This window comes from Maniola jurtina, chromosome 2 (genome assembly GCF_905333055.1).
Source record: "Maniola jurtina chromosome 2, ilManJurt1.1, whole genome shotgun sequence".
In the NCBI taxonomy this organism is placed as follows: Eukaryota; Metazoa; Arthropoda; class Insecta; order Lepidoptera; family Nymphalidae; genus Maniola; species Maniola jurtina.
This window is the reverse complement of record NC_060030.1, coordinates 10,635,396-10,657,961: the sequence shown is the minus strand read 5'-3', so window position 1 is coordinate 10,657,961 and position 22,566 is coordinate 10,635,396. Positions and strand designations below refer to the sequence as shown.

The 22,566-nt window shown below is 34.8% G+C and overlaps 1 protein-coding gene and 1 long non-coding RNA gene across 3 annotated transcripts in view; one reads left to right on the top strand and one right to left on the bottom strand.

Moving 5' to 3' along the window:
* The window catches only part of LOC123875679 (facilitated trehalose transporter Tret1-like), a 39,645-nt gene extending 17,766 nt beyond the window's left edge, over nucleotides 1-21,879 (top strand). The window contains exons 2-5 of one of the 2 annotated variants that reach the window (XR_006798191.1): nucleotides 10,929-11,069; nucleotides 19,100-19,356; nucleotides 19,807-21,656; nucleotides 21,863-21,879. Coding sequence is in view for 1 of the 2 variants with exons in the window: in XM_045921662.1 (XP_045777618.1) it covers nucleotides 10,929-11,069; nucleotides 19,100-19,356; nucleotides 19,807-20,772 (1,364 nt within the window). In the remaining variant the exon portion in view is untranslated. Of the gene's footprint in view, nucleotides 1-10,928; nucleotides 11,070-19,099; nucleotides 19,357-19,806; nucleotides 21,707-21,862 lie in introns of those variants that run through there. The other variant, XM_045921662.1, reaches the window with a different exon arrangement.
* Nucleotides 1,031-18,415, bottom strand: LOC123875718. Its single transcript, XR_006798202.1, has 3 exons — nucleotides 18,404-18,415; nucleotides 9,273-9,275; nucleotides 1,031-1,194 (listed from the first exon to the last, which is right to left on the bottom strand). It is a non-coding gene; the product is annotated as an uncharacterized LOC123875718 (long non-coding RNA).
* Nucleotides 21,880-22,566: the final 687 nt, after the last annotated feature.

The window sequence follows — 22,566 nt, the reverse complement described above, 5'->3', positions numbered from 1 at the left end:
TAAATTTTTATTCAATACCAATAGAAATTATTCACACCTTATAATATGCATGTAATCAAAATAGATTTGAAATAATACTTGCAAATATATTACCGCGATGACCAACAACAAGTCTACACATTCCTACATTCATAGAACTGCCAACATTCCTAGAACTTCTCATTATATTTTTTCAGCTTTGATGTTACTTTTTAGGTCATCCAAGTTTATCAAAACTCTATTTAACATGCACCGAAGTAGTTTGCGTGAGTTTTACATAACAAAAAAACGACAATCACAATTTTAAGACTTGTATTATTAAAAAAGTTTTTTTTAATAACTAGGCAATATCCTAAAACATGGATTTAAAACATGGATCTACTACTTTGGGGGTCCGGAGTTCGATCCCGGGCACACACCTTACTTTTCAGAGTTATTGCGTTTTAAGTAAATATAAGTAAATATTGCTTACTTTAACGGTGAAGACAAACAGCGTGAGAAAGCCTACATGCCTGAGAGTCCCACAATGTCCTCAAAGATGTGTGAACTGAAGTCTGCCAAGACACATTTGACCATCTCTCTCTTTTGACATTGAAGTGCACGGATGCTTCACTAGTCATCTGAGCGGCGCATGAGTTCAAGCTCCTTTACCACTTCAGTAGCTGTACCTATTCAAAATGTATGAGGTATCTACATCCACCACTGCCACTACCATCCACTGTAAGCTGGGCTAATTTGATTTGTCCACGCTGAAACAGCTATCCTTGGGTGTATGCTCGGAAAAGTGTGTTAGTCCACCCCCGACGGGGTAGATTAACGGGATTTGTTTAGATATTTTTTTTTTCTCGGGTGGATAAACAGATTATGCGTTAGGCTGAGATCTATAGACTAGCTTTTATATATAGCTTTCTTTGACTTTGCTCAAACTCTAACTACAATCACGGAGGTTCGGCCTTCGTCTGTGTTGGTGTCTGCTGGCGCGCGTGCTCTGCCTTTTTGGAGTGTTTTTTTTTTTAAGTGGCCTGGTTTTGTGTGGTGTTTTTGGTGGTGGAACTGACTGGGAAGCGCTCTAAAGGGGCGCCGCGCGTGTGTCGGCGAGCGCCGGCACAGACGAAGTCCATACTTGTATAGTTTCCCATTCCCTAACTTATAATTAATAACTATAAACTTGAGATTGGCTAATCTTTGTAAAGCCAGACGAGAGAGAAAAAAAAACTACAATCACGTAAAAGACTTGTCTCGTTTAATCTGAGCAAAGTACGCTTTTGACAAATTATATCAAATCACATAAAATATATTATAAAATATATATCAACTATAGCAGTGGATAGCAGTACCTAGATATAAACATACCTGATTGAAACTCCTTAATATTTTTTGTGGACTCACAACTTCCTTTATTGATACTTGATATAGCTATGTGAGAGCTTGGATGAATAAATACTCAGGATGGTATGCTCCGAAAAGTCAAATGAAGCAGAGGTAACTGTCAGTTGACGAGTATGTGTGCGTTATGGAATGATACCATTCACATATGAAAATTTGCCTATTTTCCTATTTTTCCCTATTTTTCCCTTTCACGATGATTATTAATAAATGAGATCTCATTAGATTAGTCTTTATTATGATAGTTACAAATCGATGGATGTTCGATGCTAGAAAATAATAATTTATCGATTGCAACATATTATTGTAATGGCATATTATTGTAAATTGTACATTTGAAAAGAGCAACCGCCGAGTTTCTTGCTGGTTCTTCTCGGTAGGAACGGCATTCCGAACCAGTGGTAGATTATTTTGACGATTCAAAAGCACTTGTAAAAGTTTAATTGAATAAAAATAATTTGAATTTGAATTTATTAAAATTTACCTACTCTGTTTTTACATAATTTTGATTAATTACAGTATAGGGCCTCTGGCCTTATTGAAAATCCCTGCTTAACAGGGTGCCCATCACCATGTTTACTATATAATCGTATCCTGACAGTTAAAAATAAAAAAGTTATAAAGTCAAATATAAAAACGCAATATATTCACTAAAAATATTTAATAATATACCAGTTAGCGATTTCGTTTAGCGTAGCTCGCAGGGTAAGTTCACTACTTTTGGTGTTATACACCGGGCAAGCTTACATCCCTATATCGTAGATCTCTTACCAAATTACACAAAGCGGCTCTTGGGTAGCGGTTTTTTTTCTCTAAGCCAAATTCAAAGTTATTTATTCAAAATGGGTTTATATTTTATTTGTCTTGTGTTTTCTGACATTTATGACCTTAAAAAAAGTAAATCGGTATCTTCTAGCTATCCGTATAGCGTCCCATCTTTGACCACATGACGCGTGACGGGTCCTTCGTTCGTCGCTAAGGTTGTTTTGGTGGGTGCCTACTACTTATCATGGACTAACTATAACTAAATAAATAAATAAATAAATAAATTAACTTTTATTTCAGGCCATTAGACCCATAATTGTGTTTGTATGACAAATAACTTAAACTATGTTAGTAGGTACTTATTTCTAGCTTAACAACTAATTCTATAACTAAAACTATAACTAAAAAGCCGGAGGGAGCCTCTTGGCGCCTAAAAATAACATTATTAATGTAGTAAGATTTTGATTAACTATTTATTTATTTCTTTATTGCACACACAAACATATACATTTACGGAAAACGTAGAAGACAACATGATAGGTATGCGTAAGTACATACATTTTTATCTGTCCAATTACGTAGGTATCCTAGGTATTTTATGATAAATTTGGCATGCAGGTAGCTATTATGACGGAGACTGGTATATTAAATGTACTACAATTTAGTGATAAGTTTTGTTTTAATTAAATTTCAATATCAATTTTTTATCTTTTAATTAACAAAACAGCCCTCTTCGCTCCCAGAACACTTGTGTATTTACTTATATTATGATTGTCATCAAAAATAAAATATAAATTTGACTAAATATAATGAAAAAAAAACTGCCCATTTTTAGGCAAAATTACCCCATTTATTTTCTGACAACCCTAGACTTCAATTTGAAGTTATGTAATTTGCACAGTACGATTACGATACGATTTAAAATTAAATTATTTCATTGAAGTGTCAAATAAAAAAAATATAATCACTACTTGTGTCAAAGCGTATCGGAAGGTGTTAAGTGGCCAGTTTCGTAGAATTTATGTTGAGTTTGTGTGCGTGACGTGTAATTACAGAGGTTTGGTGTATAGTTAGGCTTCCTTCGTTTGTACGGCGGGGTCACCGGTTGTGTGAGAGATAAAAAAAACTGTCATAATAATATATCAATTAAAATAACCAAATAGGCACTAATAAATTGTTGTAAATTTAAATTTAAAATGTCATATGTATTATTATCATGCGTATTATTTACAGACAGGTGAACTTTTAAGTTACACCTAATACCTATATATATTTTCTTCAATTAAATTGAAGGTCTTTATCTTAAACTAGATTAAGAGAATATTATGTATAAAATTGAGTTTTTTTAACTTTAGTTATAAAGATTTAACAGCCGTGATAAGAAAATGTTAAAAGTAGTTAGAATAGTTAGATAATTAAGTTCCTTAAGATATTTTTTATCCTTATCGATAAAAGTAAACTCTCCCAGGCAAATGATGATGATCATAATGACAATTACGTACAACATTCTAATACTATAATAATAATTAATTAATAGAAATAAATTATAGTTTTAGAATTTAGATTTAGGTTATTAGATTAGACAATTTTACTTTAAAATGTTTCCCTCCAAACTAGTATAATTATATAATAGTAGGTATATACAAACTATAACATGTAATTAAATAGGTAAACATTCATGAACAAACAACAGAACACGACGTCAACCGCACATGTGAAGAAAATGCTTGCTTAGTATCTATGTAAATAAATGGTGTCAATAGAATATTGAGAAAAGCATTGCCTGCATAATAAGTACTGATAGGCAGGTACTATACAAAGTTAATAAAAGGAGAATACTATGACGTACCTAAATGGTCTTATTGCTTTCCTTTTTTAACCTCCGACCCAAAAAGAGGGGTGTTATAAGTTTGACGTGTGTATTCGTGTATCTGTGTATCTGTCTATGGCATCGTAGCTCCTAAACTAATGAACCGATTTTAATTGAGTTTGTCTTTGTTTGAAAGGTGGCTTCCTCGAGATTGTTCTTAGCTATAATCCAAGAAAATCGGTTCAGCCGTATGAAAGTTATCAGCTCTTTTCTAGTTATTACTGTTACCTTCACTTGTTGGGGCTGTTATAAATTTTTAATTTACACTTGTGCACTATTCGAAATTAAGTAAGGATGTGAATGAATTAAGTATTATTTATTTCAATCAAAATGAAGAGTGAAGAAAGTTTTTGCTCTTTACTAATTCGTTTTATATATTATGTATAATGACATTTTAAATGACAAAAAAAAAACATATTCTGAGAACTATTTATAATTTTTGTTACCTACATTTTAAACAACATTCTACTTAAACAATTTTTTTATACGCGGAATTGGCAGGATTCGAACCTCGCGTATGCATGGATGGATGGATGTAGATTGGAATGGAGATAGATTAAACCCTGTATTAACACATAGGTTGCTTTTTATCCCGGAAAATCAATGAGTTCCCACGGGATTTAAAAAAACTATATCTACGGAGCACAGTCGCGGGCATCAGCTAGTCAACTATACAATAACAGCATGCAAACTACAATTTTGCAGACGGCTTCCGGTCTATCTATCTAGAGTCTAGACCTTAACATTTTTATTTGCGTGCAGCTTACAGTAGCAGCTGAGTTATTAACTGTGATACCGAATGACCTAGTTATTTTCAATGGCAATCAAGTCAATGTTGATGCTATTAATTAGATGTATGTAGTTCATGTTTTCTAGGAAATGTGAACAAAATGATAACAATTAATATAAATACATTACTTGTTTGATTATCTATACATTATAATAAAATTGTAGAAAAGTGGTGTCTGTACAATGGAAATATATAAAAAAAGTAGCAGGGGTTGTTATTATATCGATGCCGAACCCGAAATTGTAATTAATTTCTTTTTTGTCTGTTTGTCTGTGTGTTTGTGCACGCTAATATCACAAACGGCTTATTCGATTTAGATACGGTTTTCACTAATAAATTGTAGTAAGCTTCACTTAACATTTAGTTTTTATTTCATGTCAATCGGTTCATAAATAAAAAAGTTATGTCAATTTAAATAATCACGGCGAACATTTTTAACGTATGTACATGCTGCCCGAAAAGTCACTATTCCACGCGAACGAAGTCGCGGGCACAGCTAGTTATTGAATAAAATTGAAAAAACAAACACCTAATTATAATTATCATTCGGGTTTTGTTCAAATAAAAAGCTCCTGAACAATTTAGATGTATTTCAATTTTTTAGACTATTCAATTTCAATTAAACTTGTTTGAAATAAGTTTTAAATTATTTCCTTGTTTTTTTAAATGTTATCATAAATAGAGAAATATTTTTGTGTACCTATAACAAATATGTTGAAACATAATATATACATGCAACATTTATGTGGGTGTACCTAAATGTACAGTACTTTTAGCGCCATAAATGTGACAATTTCAATTGGCTATCCAAAATCCAAATATACAAAAATATGATACTGTATTAAGTATACGTAGATACCTATCCGAATTAGGACTTTTATTGTTTAAGTTCGAAATATCTGCACAGCATTTTGAGTATTTTGACATTTTATGGAAATTGTTCCTAAATCATGGGTATAAAATAAAATAAATTTAGGGTAAAAATATAAAATACAGTAAAGCTTTATTTGGTCTTTAGTAAGTGGAGGAAAATGAATTAGTAGGCCATTTACCTACCTACATTGTGAAATGAAGCCCTATATAGAGGTCGATTAAATTGACGTCTTCAAGTTAATTACCTTGTCGAAAGCTATGTTACTGGAGCTATGTTAAGAGGGGTCTCTCCGTCACTCGCTTCATACAAACGTAGTTCCAATTTCATTTGAATATTAAGCAACCAAGCAGACATATTCTAGAAACTAATATTTATATCTGTGGTTTTCCAGATTTCTGTTAAAATATTCGGTTTCAAAGTTACGCGGTCTTAAAAATTTACATACAAATCTTTGAGCCCCTGTAATTTTAAAACATATTTTTGGAAAAATCTAAAACACCACAGACACATATATTAGTTTCTAGAATATGCATATGGACTGTAAGGTTATTTTTAAAAAGTTGATTTGAGTTGTGTAACGCCACGCCGCCTCAGCCAATCGCAACGCGCCAACGCCAACCAGACTATCCGAGTCAAGCCAAGCTGGCCAATCACCGCCTGTTACAGCCGATAACCGCCAAGACGGCCAATCATAGCCTACTGCCGCCATGACAGCCAATCAACGCCAGCGCCATTGACAGCCGAACGCAACTCCGCCACCACTGCCGAATGCCTTCGGTGGGGATAACGCCATATAAAGCTATGCGAGCTCACTTTTAGGATTATTGTTCTATCGTACGCATTGTAAGCTGAAACTATGTCCATTTGTGTAAACAAGTGTAAATTATATAAATAGTAACAAAGTAACAATAGTAATAAAGCAATGAGTGATTTGTATTAGTGTGTTTAGTGAAGTGACATAATAAATTTGGGCGATTATACTGATTTGCTCTTTTTATTTAAACCCACTGTTTCAGTTGTCAAAAATAATATAAAATTATTAATTTAGCTGATGAAGGTAGTTTGGTAAAATCGATATTTGGCTCATTCGATGTCATACAATCTGTTACTAGGAGGCCAACAAGATTGAACTTGCATAAATACGGGTGTTTTGAAGATTTTAGTTTAGTCTCCTTCCGAGATTCGGGGCGATATCGCATATTTTCGGTATTTGGATTGTGAACTGAATAATTAGATGTTGTGATAGCAATCACGCTCTAATTAAATTATTTATTTTGGCATTAGTTTGTTTAGATTAAAACTCTCGGATAACCTTACACATTAAACTTGTGTTTTTTGTGTTGGTTTTTGGAGAGGACATTCCAATAATTCGATAAAATATTTAAATAATACCTGCTTTTCTGAGTGACGCCAATAGGACTGTCTGCATCATGGACTTTGGTTGCTTAACAGGGCTCTCTCCGTCACTCGTTTCCACTCGTTTCATACAATCGTAGTTCCAATTTCATTTGAATATTAAGCAACCAAAGTCCATGAAATTTTGCAGACATATTCTAGAAACTAATATCTGTGTCTGTGGTGTTTTAGATTTTTCTAAAAATATGTAGTTTTAAAATTACAGGGGCTAAAAGATTTGTATGTAAATTTTTAAGACCGCGTAACTTTGAAACTGAATATTTTAACAGAAATCTGGAAAACCACAGACATAGATATTAGTTTCTAGAATATGTCTGCAAAATTTCATGGACTTTGGTTGCTTAATATTCAAATGAAATTGGAACTACGTTTGTATGAAACGAGTGACGGAGAGAGCCCTCTTAATATTGAAATGAAATTGGAACTATGTTTGTATGAAGCGAGTGACGGAGAAACCCCTCTTAATAACAAATGTTACACACATCAATTATATTATCTAGTTTAATTAGATACTGCTATTAAATTTTCGAGCTAACGGATTTATTTATAAAATCGACTGTAAGACAATCTCAATATAGATTATATATTTATTATGGGAAAAAGTTCACAACAAAATTGAGCGCTTTATCACATGAATAGATTCTGGGGATTTACTCTAAGAAAATTGAGGTCCTACACCTTTTGTAACTTTACCTACACTTTGTTCAATTCAATTCATTGTTTTTTCCCTCAGAATTTTTGTGGCGTTGATTGTAGAAAAACATAATTTGCAAATCTGTGCAAATTATGTTTTTTTTTCAGGATGCTTATAATGGTATGATAAACAATTTTAATACGATTTTGCGTACTTCGCAGTATCTGTAAATATTGCATCATAACAAATGTATTTTTAACCGACTTCAAAAAAGGAGGAGGTTCTGAATTCGTCGGAATCTTTTTTTTTTTTTTAGTTTATGCGTTTTTGAGTAGGTACCTACTGATTTGTCAGGTAATATTCGCTACAAGTAGCAAGTAAATACCACCAATACCAATAACAATAGCAAATTAATTCAATAATGATGGACATTGAAAAATCAATTACAATCACCCTGTGTCGATCTTGTCGACTTAGTTTACCTAAGTACTTAAAGACTTTAATTTGCTATAAAGGAAGGAATTAGTTGGTACTAGTCATTATTTTATAATGTTAGTGCATAAATGTTATCTATTTCCTGGTATTTATTTAAGGAATATAAAGTAGTGCTAATTGTCTAGGCAACTGTGTTTGTTTAATATTGAAAGTTGAACTGTTTAATGAGTCCGCTAAATTGTATAATTAATTAAATAAGTAGGTTAATTAGGAAGCGATGTCGTGATAATTCTGTTTTATAATATTTTTCCACTAAAATATACCTAAGTACCTGCACTATAAAGTAAATGATCAGTGTACTTTTCAGCGGCTAGAAATCAAGTAGAAAAAAATTATTTAACTTGGTAAAGATTACATACATACATAATATAACACACTACTTTATTTATTATACTACATAGTATAATATAGCGGTGGACCTAAGTTTGAACTTTTAGCTAAATATGGTTCAACTGGATTTAAAATATCGACTATGAACGGGTTTCCTTTATCCTTTAATGTTGTTAAAATTCAAAATATCCTACTTTAATAATACCTACCTTTAAAATTTCCGCTAAATTGATTCAACTGGATTTTAAATAAATACTTGCTCTAGTGTTTTTTCAGGAATTCTTGATTTGTTATCATCAGGTAGGTAGAATATAAGTTCAGTAATTTTAACTCTCGAAAATAATTTAACGCCGCGCCTGGGCAAATATTATTTCCTGTCATCGATTGTTGTAAAAATTATCATTAAGTATAACATGTCACTTTGACGTTTTTTAGGGTTCCGTTCCTCAAAAGGAAAAATGGAACCCTTATAGGATCACTTTGTTGTCTGTCTGTCTGTCCGTCCGTCCGTCCGTCCGTCCGTCCGTCGTGTCTGTCAAGAAAACCTATAGGATACTTCCCGTTGACCTAGAATCATTAAATTCGGCAGGTAGATAGCTCTTATAGCAAAAGTAAAGGAAAATCCGAAAACCGTGAATTTGTGGTTAAATCATTAAAAAAAAACTAAAATGTGTTTAAATTTTCAAAGTAAGATACCAGGTGGGGGTATAATATGAATGGGCTCTACCTGTACATTCTAAAACAGAATTTTATTTATTTTTATGCATAATACTTTTTGATTTATCGTGCAAAAGGTCGAAAAAAAACCCGAGTATGGAACCCTCGGTGCGCGAGTCCAATTCGCACTTGGCCGGTTTTTTATTATTATTGCAAGCTTTTATGGAGCAGTTATAACAACCGCCGTGTATGGTATTTATCTCTACCAAGTCGGTAGCACCTTGACCTTACCCAGTATGCTGCTAAGCTTTGTTTTTAAGGCCAATACTCTATTGTTATTCTCGTGTTCCAATAATGCAATTGTCTAGGCTAGCTTAGGCCTAGGCCTAGTAGAGCTGCGTTATCTAGATAACGCAGCTCTACTAGTACCCACCGCACTAAGTAATGGTGTACTGAAAAGTAGGTCTAATGTAGGTACTATCTCCATAAGTTAAAACGAAACCACATCGATGCTTATTAGTTACTGAAATAACAGTGACAGACTAATTCGCACCATAAGGGTTTATCAATTTTTTCACCATTTTGGAATGGAACCCTAAAAAAAGACCATGTGTTTGTAGCATAAAAATGAGTAATTCATCTTGTTTAGTAGGCATGTTACCTGATATTGTATGAACCTTGAAAAAAATAACCTGAAAGGTTATGCAGGTTCATAATTATTGCCTAAGATACGCTTTTCACTAAGGTAAACAAACAGTAGGTATATATATATAGTGAATTAAGATTGACCTTTTGGCTGAACGATATACGAGTAACACAGAAATCCAAATAAATACTTTTATATCTATGACGAGTAGGTACCTAGCTAAATAATCACATATTGTTAGTAATATAAATTTAGTAACTACAGTTGATTAAACATACTGTATGTTGGGTTACGTAGGCACTCATAGTATTGTTACCTATATACTTCGCTAACTCAGTGTCCCAAAGAGAATCTTGGCCTCCGACAGTAGAAGCAGCCACTCATGCCTAGGATTACCTGGTATATAGGACAAGTCCTCCTTTTCCCCAACTTGCTCTCCCTTCCTGTTGTCGGTGTTCTACAGAATATAGAGTGTGTCCAAGAACTTTTTCACATGAATCCTCCTTCACCTTTCTACTATCGTATCGCAAAGCATGGCCAAGGTCTGCACCCGTAAATTCCACTGACACTTACGATAGTGATTTTCCTCCTCGTTACGGATTCGAGCCGCTAGGATATGGAACATCAGTTTCCTCCTTCAATTTTAATATGAGTACCCTCAAGTCAAAGCGTGTTCCATCTTAGGCTGCATCATCACTTGCCAGCAGGTCCTGCTGCAGCCAAGTGCTAGTCTATAATTTAAAAAAAAACTTCCCAAAGATTCTGAGCCATTGGAGGTTTCAAACGTATTAAAGAGGAACAACGCATAATTCCTAATTATTTTTGACTAGATGATGCCCGCGACTTCGTCCGCGTGGATTAAGTTTTTTTTTAAATCCCGTGGGAACTCTTTGATTTTCCGGGATAAAAGTAGCCTATGTCCGTCCCCGGGATGTAAGCTAAGTCTGTACCAAATTTCATCGAAATCGGTTAAACCGTTGGGCCGTGAAAAGGTAACAGATAGACAGACAGACACACTTTCGCATTTATAATATTAGTATAGTATGGAAGTATGGATTTAATAAGGCCTATGTTTGCACTTTTCAGCGACGTTAATCACGGCGGCGGCTGGCACCACGATAGGATGGACTTCCCCAATTCTGCCGAAACTGTTGGCGGACGACTCTCCCATTCAAACAAGCAAGGACCAGAGTTCATGGATCGCTTCGTTTATGATTCTTTGTTCAGGTAACTATTGCTCCTTTTGTTTATTTGTTTATTTTATTTGTACCAGAAAGTTGTAATAATAAAGACAAAAAGAAAGAAAAGGGAAGCACTTATCTCTATAAGAGATCTCTACCGGTGACCCTTGGCAGTGCGAGAGGCCTTTTGTTTATCCTTAGGGCGCGGCGGTTACGCACTACATCCGATCCGAATCCGTGTAAAAACGTTCGAAGTGGTCATACTCGTAGAACTATTTGTATGGTAGTTTATGCACTACATCCGACATCCGTCATTCGATTTCTCTCCGTCGCTCGTCCTAATGAATCTCTATCGCACGTCCGAATCTCTAATTCGGAAGCAATTCGGACCGACAAAGTCTAGCCGTAGTACGTTTGTACGACCGCTTTCGTACCTATAATAGCATACGTCGGATTCATAGTGAATAAAACGGCTCACGTATGTCTAAGTTATTTTATTCCTTGTACGTTACCTACTTACTGGGCTAGGCATCGATGGGTTGAGATGAGATGCGCAGTAGTCACAGATCTGTGGCAGTAGTAGACTGCTAGACTAGGCGCTTCTCGTACCCAGGATGTTTGAGAACGATATTTTTCCGTTTATGTTAGGAGATTATAAGTACTGAAAATGCCTTATTACAGGCATCTTCTAATAAAGCCAATTAAGTCAAACGTCCGTAGGTACATGTTTATGAGGTGGGGTGGCTGTTTTAGGGTGCTTATACGGAATAAACCACTATATCGCACACAATATTATGCAAGATGTGATTATGCTTTTTTCCAATTTTTAACCCCCAACCCGAAAAGAGGGGTTTTACAAGTTTGACGTGTGTATCTGTGTATCTGTCTGTGGCATCGTAGCTCCTAAACTAATGAATCGATTTTAATTTAGTTCTTTTTGTTCGAAAGGATGGCTTGATCGAGAGTTTTCTTAGCTATAATCCAAGAAAATCGATTCAGCCGTTTGAAAGTTGTCAGCTCTTTTCTAGTTACTGTAACTTTCACTTGTCGGGGGTGTTATACATTTTTAATTTAAGACTATGGCTATTTGACAAATCGCAAAAACGCTGTACTTTGAAGTAAATTGTTTATTTTTCTAAAGCATTAACAGCTATTAAATACATGCAATTAAAAACTTCAGTTTGTGAAGATTATAAGGGCCTCTTTTAATTTAGTATACATTATCCCAATAAAAAAAAAAAACAAGTTGAAAACATTGCTGTTCGCAACTTGTTCTGTAAAAATTTTCTTTAACATCTTGATACTTTGAAGCCAACTTCCAGAAAATGATATGTTTAGGTTTAGCAATCAATTCGAACTGTTAGTTTTATACTAAATGTTTTTCATTTCTTAAATAATCTAAAACTAACCAAAAAACTTCCTGTGCTATTTATTTTCTTGCAGGCGCTCTATGGAATTCAGTGTCCACTGGACTGTCATGACGGGCGGACTGCGCGCGTCATTTCGTCGCAAAATATTATTTAAAATGAATTTAAGCTTATTATTTTTGAATGAAAGTTGTGTTTATAATCGTTGAAAAATAAAATAGGGATTTTTTCATTTCTAAATGAAGCCTGCTTATATACTAAAATTTATTCTAAAGTCACGGTTTTACCAGGTAAATACTCGGAGGTTGTCATAGATTATGATGACAGATAGTAAGTGTTCTAAATAGGTATTATACCTATGTTTTTTAGGAGATAGCGCGCCTCGTTCCGGGTGCCGTGTTCCGAAATGGATTTCGTAGTAGTGCAAGTTTGGTGCAAGCCCCACATGACGGAGGGGTATGCGTCAGGCATTTCCTGTGTACAAAAAAGACCTATATTTCGGATCCATTTTTCATCACTGACATCATGCACTATTCAAAGACTGGTCTTCAAGCATTGAGGAATTTTGGACGAGAGACATCTCGAAGGTTCCCGAAGGCTGCCTAACTGAGTTAGATTTGTCGGCTAGCTAGCTTTTTTTGAAATTGGACCTACTTAGCTGGATTGTGTGTTAGAGATTTCTTATGAGATATTATATGTACATAATAATATAACCATCATAAGAAAGCTCAGATTCATGCTGCGGGCAATGGGGAGAGCCTAAAGGTTGGAACGCCATTTCGGCGGCCGTGTTTCCTGCCATATATACCTTAGATACCTGCAAGCCAAGAGTGAATAGGCATCTTCTAGGTAAGCGTGCTCCAACTTGGACCTCATCATTGCTTTCTTTAAAGCATGATTGTCGTCAAGCGCAAGCGCAAAGATTCAGGCGGCGCAAACCCGTAGCATGTGGAAGACCCTATTAAAGACTTATGTTCACTGTGGACGTCTGTCGGTTGATGTTGATGATTATGTCTTTAGTGCAAGTAGTTCAGTAGTTTCAGAGTTTATCGATAACAAACAAACAAACCTTTCCTCTTCATAATATGTACTTAGTAGCGCAAACTTGGAAAAAATCTCGTGGAAACTCTTTGATTTTCCGAGATAAATGTCATTTTACCTGGCAGCCCTAATCAATTTTATCACTGATAATAATAACTAATTCATAACCGTTAAACCTAAGAGTCAAAATCTCGTTTTTCTAGTCGAGTTCCGTAGGCTCTTTGAACTCACCGCATCCCAAGAAAACCTACCATTAGATGTAGGAATAATGGAAAGAGGTCACAACCCTCAGCAATAAAGAATACGATGCGGAGAGAGATGTCACTCTCAAGGTCTTTAAATGTATCCATGCAAAAAACCACGTCGACTGGTTGCTCCGTTGCAGCGTGATTGAATATTAAACCAACAAACACACTTTCGCATTTGAAATATGGCCAATGATTATAAGAAACAGTTTAAATCTCTCTCTGCTCTCTGAGAGACGTTAGGCAAAGTGAACACGAATTATGACACTTCTGTGTTCTTATACAAGCTTAGGTCTCTCAATTTTGTCAATTAATGTCAAATTTCTTTCTCAGATCAAAACATAGTAAGTGGTTTAAATTCAAGAGAAGTTTAGGAACACACCTTTGAGAACATGGAAAACTTGCAGGTATGCAGGTTTCCTCACGATGTTTTCCTTCGCCGTTAAAGCAAGTGATATTAAATTGCTTAAAACGCACATAACTGAAAAGTTAGTAGTGCGTGATTCCAGGATCGAAGCCCCGACCTTCGATTAGGAGGCGGACGTTCTAACCACTAGGCTATGACAGTTTTTAAATTGATCCTGTAAGGGTCCCGTGTTTCCTTTTGAGATATGGAACCCTAAAAACATTATGTAAGTATGCAAAGTATTTCCCTTGCAAACCATATTTAACAGTTGACATGTAGAGGTCAGAACTCCTTTTGACTTTTCCTATCTTACTTTTAAGTTTTAATGCATTATTAAGTATTTACTGTTTTGACATGGTATTTAGATAATGGGTGATATTTATTTTATTTAATCTAATTCCTTTGAAAAACTTAGTAAGGCGCATTAATCTATAAAAAACCTAGCGAGTTCATAGACTTACTATGTTTTAAAATGGTCAAAGCGACTTACTAGCTTTTAATTTTACTTTAATGTGGGTGTCCTTACAATACAACGGGACATACTATGAAAGTTAGGCTTATGACATAAAACGATTTTCGGAAAAATGACATTTACTTTGTTTTGATATGGGGCGGTCGATATAATTAGGTACTAGGGTAAAGGCTCAAGTAAATGAACAGATTGGACGTTTTTACATGTATTAAGAGCTGGAATAAAAAACCGGCTGATATACCTTTTTTAAATATTTTCTTACAAATTCTTACACTTTTTTCAATTTCAATTTCAAAACCGTGTTCCGTTCAAACCGTTCAAAAGTGCGTGTGCGTCCATGTGTGTGTGTGTGAGTGTGTGTGAGTATATACTTGTCTGTATGTTTGTACGAGTGTTTGTGAGTGTGGTATTGCGTTGTATAACCACATGAGTAGCGAACAGAGTCAAAGCTTCATACAAGCGCGCTACGATAGGTACACTACTACAAGCTTGAGGCGCGTGTGTGCGTGAGCACAGGCGCTACGTCGCGTACGGAGAGAAATCGGTTTATACCGGTTCGGCCTGTGCTCAAGCTCAGGGGCTGCAGTACACGTCGCGCGTCGTGTTTTCATTTAATTTAATGTTAATGATAATAATTTAAATAGTGTTTAAAATCTATTTTCTTGAACTGTCATAGATTTTGTTCAAAATCAATATCTGAGGATCCCTAGGATCACAAAACAGGAAATTGTTACCAAAACTTAAAACAGTTGGCACCATTTTGTAATTCTTTGTTAATTGACCGATTTCGTTCAAAATCGATATTTAGAGCTCCCTGGGATCACAAAATAAGAAACTGTTACCAAAATTTAAAAAATTCGACGCCATTTTGAAATTCTTTGTTAATTGACCGATTTCGTTCAAAATCGATATTTAGAGCTCCCTGGCATCACAAAACAGGAAACTGTTACCAAAATTTAAAAAAGTCGACGCCATTTTGAAATTCTTTGTTAATTGACCGATTTCGTTCAAAATCGATATTTAGAGCTCCCTGGCATCACAAAAAAGGAAACTGTTACCAAAATTTAAAAAAGTCGACGCCATTTTGAAATTCTTTGTTAATTGACCGATTTCATTCAAAATCGATATTTAGAGCTCCCTGGCATCACAAAAAAGGAAACTGTTACCAAAATTTAAAAAAGTCGACGCCATTTTGAAATTCTTTATTAATTGACCGATTTCGTTCAAAATCGATATTTAGAGCTCCCTGGGATCACAAAATAAGAAACTGTTACCAAAATTTAAAAAAGTCGACGCCATTTTGAAATTCTTTGTTAATTGACCGATGTCGTTCGAAATCGATATTTAGAGCTCCCTGGGATCACAAAAAAGGAAACTGTTACCAAAATTTAAAAAAGTCGACGCCATTTTGAAATTCTTTGTTAATTGACCGATTTCGTTCAAAATCGATATTTAGAGCTCCCTGGGATCACAAAATAAGAAACTGTTACCAAAATTTAAAAAATTCGACGCCATTTTGAAATTCTTTGTTAATTGACCGATTTCGTTCAAAATCGATATTTAGAGCTCCCTGGCATCACAAAACAGGAAACTGTTACCAAAATTTAAAAAAGTCGACGCCATTTTGAAATTCTTTGTTAATTGACCGATTTCGTTCAAAATCGATATTTAGAGCTCCCTGGCATCACAAAAAAGGAAACTGTTACCAAAATTTAAAAAATATTTTTAACCGACTTCAAAAAAAGGAAGAGGTTCTGAATTCCTCGGTATCTTTTTTTTTAACGTATGTTCCCCGATTACTCAAAGACGCCTGGACCGATTTGGATTTTTTTTTTGTTTGATAGGGTATACTTCGCAGGTGGTCCCATATAAATTTGATGAAGATCTGATGAATATCTTCCGAGATGGAGAACGGAACTCCTCAATGGATAAGAGCAAATTGCTCGCGATCAGTGTACCCTAACCCTACTGTTTACTAAGATATTAATCTTAGTAAACAGTAGGGTTTTAACTGGGTATGGCATATTATAGTACAGTGGGGCCACTAAAAATTGTGAAATAAAAAATTTTCAAAAGAAAAATAAAACCGACTTCAAAAACCACAATCACTAAAATTATTTTTACTTTTTAGTGTTTGTGGTTTTTGAAGTCGGTTTAATTTTTCTTTAGATTTTTTTTTAAATATTTATTCTGGTATTCTTCTTTCTTGGATAAGGATCCCTCTTGGGTATCCCCATTTCTCTCTGTCTTTGGTACTATCAAGCTAATTTTCTCTCGCGATTTGCACAATAGCATTAGACCAACGCGTCTTCGGTCTACCTATTTTTCTTTTGCCTGCTGGACCTGGCCAAGGGGAGATTTTTCCTGTCCTTCTTTCATCTGTAAAAATCGATACAATATGACCATTTGCATTCCAGTTTTAGGGCATGTCTCAAGGTGTCTGTAGGCTTTGTCTTTTTTCTTATGTCTGCAATTCTCACTTTGAATATTTTTTCCTTAAGTTATGCTCCTTGCCATCGCCCTTTAGCAAGTCACTATTATTCTTTTTATATTCTTTGTCTGGGCCCATGTTTGGCTGGCATAGGTGAGGCATGGCAGGATGCATGTATCTGTAACGGATCTTTTAAGATGTACTGGGTAAGCTCCTTTCATTCTTTCCTTTTGTGCCCAGTACTTGTTCGAACTGATGTTAATCCGTCTGTCTACTTCCTCTTCTGCACTTGTAACGCTGAATGAGACTTGTTTTTTAAGATACATTTAGGAGCATAGGTATTGTAGTTCCAATACTTAATTGTATTTATTTGCCTATTACTATAAATATGGCGGCTGATTGAATGAGGCCGATTGTTGTACCTCTGCGAAACTGTTCAAAAATAGTAAACTGAAGTAAGTAAGTACTACTTACAAAATTATGTCGCTTTTCATTGATAAATATGGATTTCGAAAATTTGACCACATTTCCAAATTTCGCGATATATAAAGTGGCTTCCGATTCCGAATCATTTCACTGGCATACAAAATTCAACTTTTTTGTTTTATTAGGTTTTGAAACTGTTTCTTACTAATTTGACGTCGCTGATTTCAGATCTACTTTAATTTTTTACACAGCAGCTCTAGTTTTTGAGATACAGGTACCCCCATATTTTGCACTATACTCACACTTTGTATGTTCACACTTTATTAAGATCACACAAGTAATTTCCAAAATTTATCGAGGTGTTAACATCAAGAAGAACATCTGCAAGTTATTCCAATCATTTTTGTACCATTTGGTGGCGAGAACGTATTAAAGAATGTCGTGCAAGTGTGTCTAACTTTGTAAAACAAGCATACTCGGGCTACTTTGAGAACCCATTAGCAGCTAACAGCAAGGCCTGGACTCCAAATTTTTATATGTGGAAGCTGTATTTCCTCATTGCGTTTATGAGCAAATAAGAATAGACCCTACTTTTACTAAAAAAAGTATTATAATTTGGCGCGAACCATCTAAACACCATGATGATTATTATTTCTGCATTGTGAATATAACCAGAAGAAACAGCAAAAAAATTGTTCCAAGCGACTCTATTGTAACTTGCAGTCTACAATTAGAACGATTCTGACTTCTGGTGATAAATCTGTACCTCAGCCCCAACCCAGTACCTCCAATCTACTTCAAGAACTTTCAGAAGGTAGTGACGATGTAGTGACTTTTACATCTCAACTTAGACTATTCAATCAAAATGATTTGGACCACTTAATGAGAGATCTTGGATTGTCTAAAAAGCATCAGAACATGTGGCTTCTCGGCTCAAAGGAACAAATCTGATAACATGTGTTACGGTATATTGTTCTCACTACTCTCAAAACATTCAGCAGCTGATGTTGCACTTCCAGCGACTTGGGTGCAACATGGGCATTAAGTTTTTCTCTATTATACAGAAAGGGCTCTATTATACATTCTAAAACAGGTTTTATTTATTATTATTATGTAAAATAGTTTTTGATTTATCGCGCAAAATGTAGAAAAAAATGTACAATAAGTCAAAAACTGTGAAAATCTGACAATTTTTTTTGTATTCCAAGCCGAAAATATATTTAAGAATTTATTTATTAATAGGAATCGAGAGTTTATGCACTAGATAGAGTTCGTTCATTCACTGAAATTCCCAGTTCATTTACTGGCAATTTATCCTTTTGTTAAATAAAATAAGTTATAATAATTAATACCACGCATTTTATTTGATTTTTTGATATTTAAATAATTTAAGAGTGTATACCTACTGTGTACAGACACACAAAATATAAAAATTATATATATAACGATTCTCATATACCTTAATTTTAGGTCAATGTCAGGGTAGTCCTTATTTGTTCATTTACTGGATCGTTTACCCTCCTACGTCAAAATACTAAAAGTCCGCGTAAATTTCGCAGATTGAAATGTCTGCTTGATTAATTGTCAATAGAGGGTCATGACATGTCAAAATTGCTAGTTTGAAGGTGAAATCGTCTATGTCATTCGCATTGGTTTTCCTCTTAAAGTTGTTTATTTTCTCTTTTCAGCTGTCAGTCCCATTCCCGCATCGTACCTCGCAGACAGAATAGGCACAAAGAAGACTCTCCTTCTCGCCGCCATTCCCTACATCATTGGCTGGATCCTTGTGATGCTGGCCAACAACATTCCGATGATTTACGCCGCACGACTTATACAAGGGCTCGGGTACGGCATTGCGTACACGGCAGCGCCAATGTACTTGGGTGAAATCGCATCCAACGAAGTGCGTGGAGCTATGGCCACACTCATCACAGTTATGTCGAAGGTATACATAATACTTATATATATTATTACCTACTCATAAGTGTACCTATGTATGCCTTTCCCATTATTTAACTCCTACATAGAAATAGGTTCGACTCCAATTTCTTGTTGGAATTTTAAGATTATATTTGATTTTGAATTGGATTTTCAAATAATTTGTAAATTAAAATCATTAACTTTTGACAAACTAAAAATTAATTAAGTTTTTACGTCTGTCAGCACTCTGAGCATTAATAACACATGTCGGTGACGTGACCTTGAAATTTTTACCCATCTCAAAATAGCCAACGCGCCTAAAAAGGTTTTCAGTTCAATACAAAAAATATTCATCTGTTTGCTTGTTGGTCTAGACTTCATCGAAAACCCAAAAGAAAAACTACTATAAAGTTTAATGTGGCTTTTAACAAAATTTTAATGCGCAATATAAAATTAGTTTTTTTTTGTTTTTCAGTTTGGGATCCTGTCACAGTACTGTATCGGTCCATACGTTTCGATGCTCGGGCTGGCTAGCTTCAATATAGCAATACCCATCCTCTTCGTTGTGACATTCAGCGCCATGCCGGAATCACCTTACTACTACATAAAATCTGGCGACACAAATAGAGCTGAAATGTCATTGAAACATCTTCGTGGGAGGGATTATATGAACGAAGAACTCGAAAGCATGTCGCATTTAGTCAACGAAAATATGAAAGAAAAAGGTCGTTGGAGAGATCTATTTACAGTCGGTGGTAACAGAAAAGGCCTTATAATTTTGTTCGGAATATATTTCACACAACAGTTTTGTGGTAGCACTGCGATTATATCGTACGCTCAGCAGATATTCGGAGCAGCTGAAGGTGGATTGCGTGCTGAGGAAGCTTGCATACTATTTGGGACAGTGCAATTGCTAACTTCGGCTATATCTTCTCAGCTAGTGGATAGACTTGGAAGAAAACCGCTTTTGATAGTGTCTTCGTGTGGTGTTGGACTTGCAAACATAGTTATAGGAGCTTATTTCTTTATGAAGTTTGAAAGCAACGATCTTGTCGTTGCTCTTAAATTCATTCCTATTGTTGTGATACCTATTTTTATATTTTCATACACTATAGGTTTAGCTACGGTGCCTTTCGCTATAACGTCAGAGATATTCCCCACGAATATTAAATCAAAAGCGACCTGTGTAATACAAATATTCGTGGCTCTGATCACATTCGCTGTTACTAAACTATATCAAGTTATTGCGGATAATTTGGGTAATTATGTCGCGTTCTGGTGCTTCGGGTTGCTATCCGTGGGCGGTGTTATCTTTATATTAATTTTACTCCCCGAAACAAAAGGCCAGTCGTTTGCGGCCATACAGGAAAAATTGTACTCGAATGAAACCGTTGTGTACGAGAAAAGGGAGGATCACTCAGGCAGTGTGAGAATTCTGTGATAAAAGAAGAAAAATTTGCATAGGTAGATTTAATGATGAAAATCCTTTACTTTTCATTTATAGGTACTTAATAATTGTTATTGCCGTCCTGTATTTACGCAACGTGATAACCTTCTAAGACTACAACTACATACATATTATATCTATTCTAATAATATGCTTACCTACCTGGCACTCAACATGTGACATCAGAAACGGTGAACTCACGATACTTAATACAGATATGATAATTTAAACCTATTAATTACTACCTATCACATTATCGTACGAACATGCGAATAAAAAAAATGAACTTAATAGGCAATAATCAAAAGTTCATTATATAAGATTATGGTAGGTCTCAAAGAGTAAGTAGGAACCTACTTATGTTTGGTAAGTTCAAGATTGTCTTGACAAAACTGACTACCTACCTACTTATCATTTTTGAGCATTTTCAACTATTGACTACTCGACTATTATGAATAAATTTAGTATTAAACAAAAACAAAAGCATAAAAGTGTAGAAAATATGGTTACATTAACTAAGTTTGTTTATTTATTATAATTAAGTACTTAATAAAATCGTACGCTATTCGACTTTCATGTTGTTATTATCAGTTAGCACCTAACAGTTAAAAAATATTCCAATTTAAACATTTTTATTATCACTACTAATAAAATTATTATTAGGTATTATAAGTAATAGTTGGTAAGGAATTGTAAAAAACCGGTCAAGTGCGAGTCGGACTCACACAGGGAGGGTTCCGTACCATCGTACAAGATGAAACAATATGTATTTTTAAGCACGGCGGCTATTTTTAAATTCACCATCCTGATTTTTAGGGTTCAGTACCTGAAGGATGCCAAGGGGACCCTATTACTAAGCCTCCGCTGTCCGTCCGTCGGTCCATCCGTCTGTCTATCATCGGGCTGTATCTCGTGAACCGTAATATGTAGAGAGTTGAAATTTTCTCAAAATGTATATTTCTATTGCCGCTTTATATATCTTTGCCAAATAGGTAATAAAAATTTCAAAACAGTTGCCATGAAAATTAAAAATAAAAATGTTATTTCTTGTACTTATTATGGTACGGAACCCTTCGTGTGCGAGTCCATATCGTACTTGACGATTTTTATTATTTATTATTTGTTATTATAGCGGCAACAGAAATACACACTCGTGAAAACTTACATGTGAAAATTTCGACTCTACCTATTATGATTCATGAGATACAGCCCGCTTACAGACAGACAGAAGACGGACTGACAGCGAAGGCTTAGTAGTAGAGTCCATCGATGTATAAGGATATGCCATTCCCATATAAATCCGTTTACAAAAATGAGCCTATAAAAAAATAAATATTACGTCATTGAACTCGTCAGTGAATTTGACGCGAGCGTCAACTCTCTATTATTAAAAAGATCAAGGATGGAATGGAGCTGTTTTGTGCAATATTTCGTCAATATTTTTTTTGCGTTAAAAATATTATTAGTGCAGATATGAGCATGTAATGAATCTAACAAAGAATTTTCACAAATAATATGTAATAATATAAACCATAACCAAAAAAACTTCTGTAGTACGGAACCCTCTATCAATGCGGCAGCTTCGCCGTTGCGGATGCGGAAGCCCGCAAAATCGCTAAAATATAACTACGTCATACGTACGACGTATACATACAAAATACACACATCGTTAAATAGTTAAACACATACATAAACATACATAGTTAAATACATAAAAAATACATATAAGCATGTATACACTCAAACATACATGTATAGTTTTCGCGACTTGCAACATCCGCATCCGCG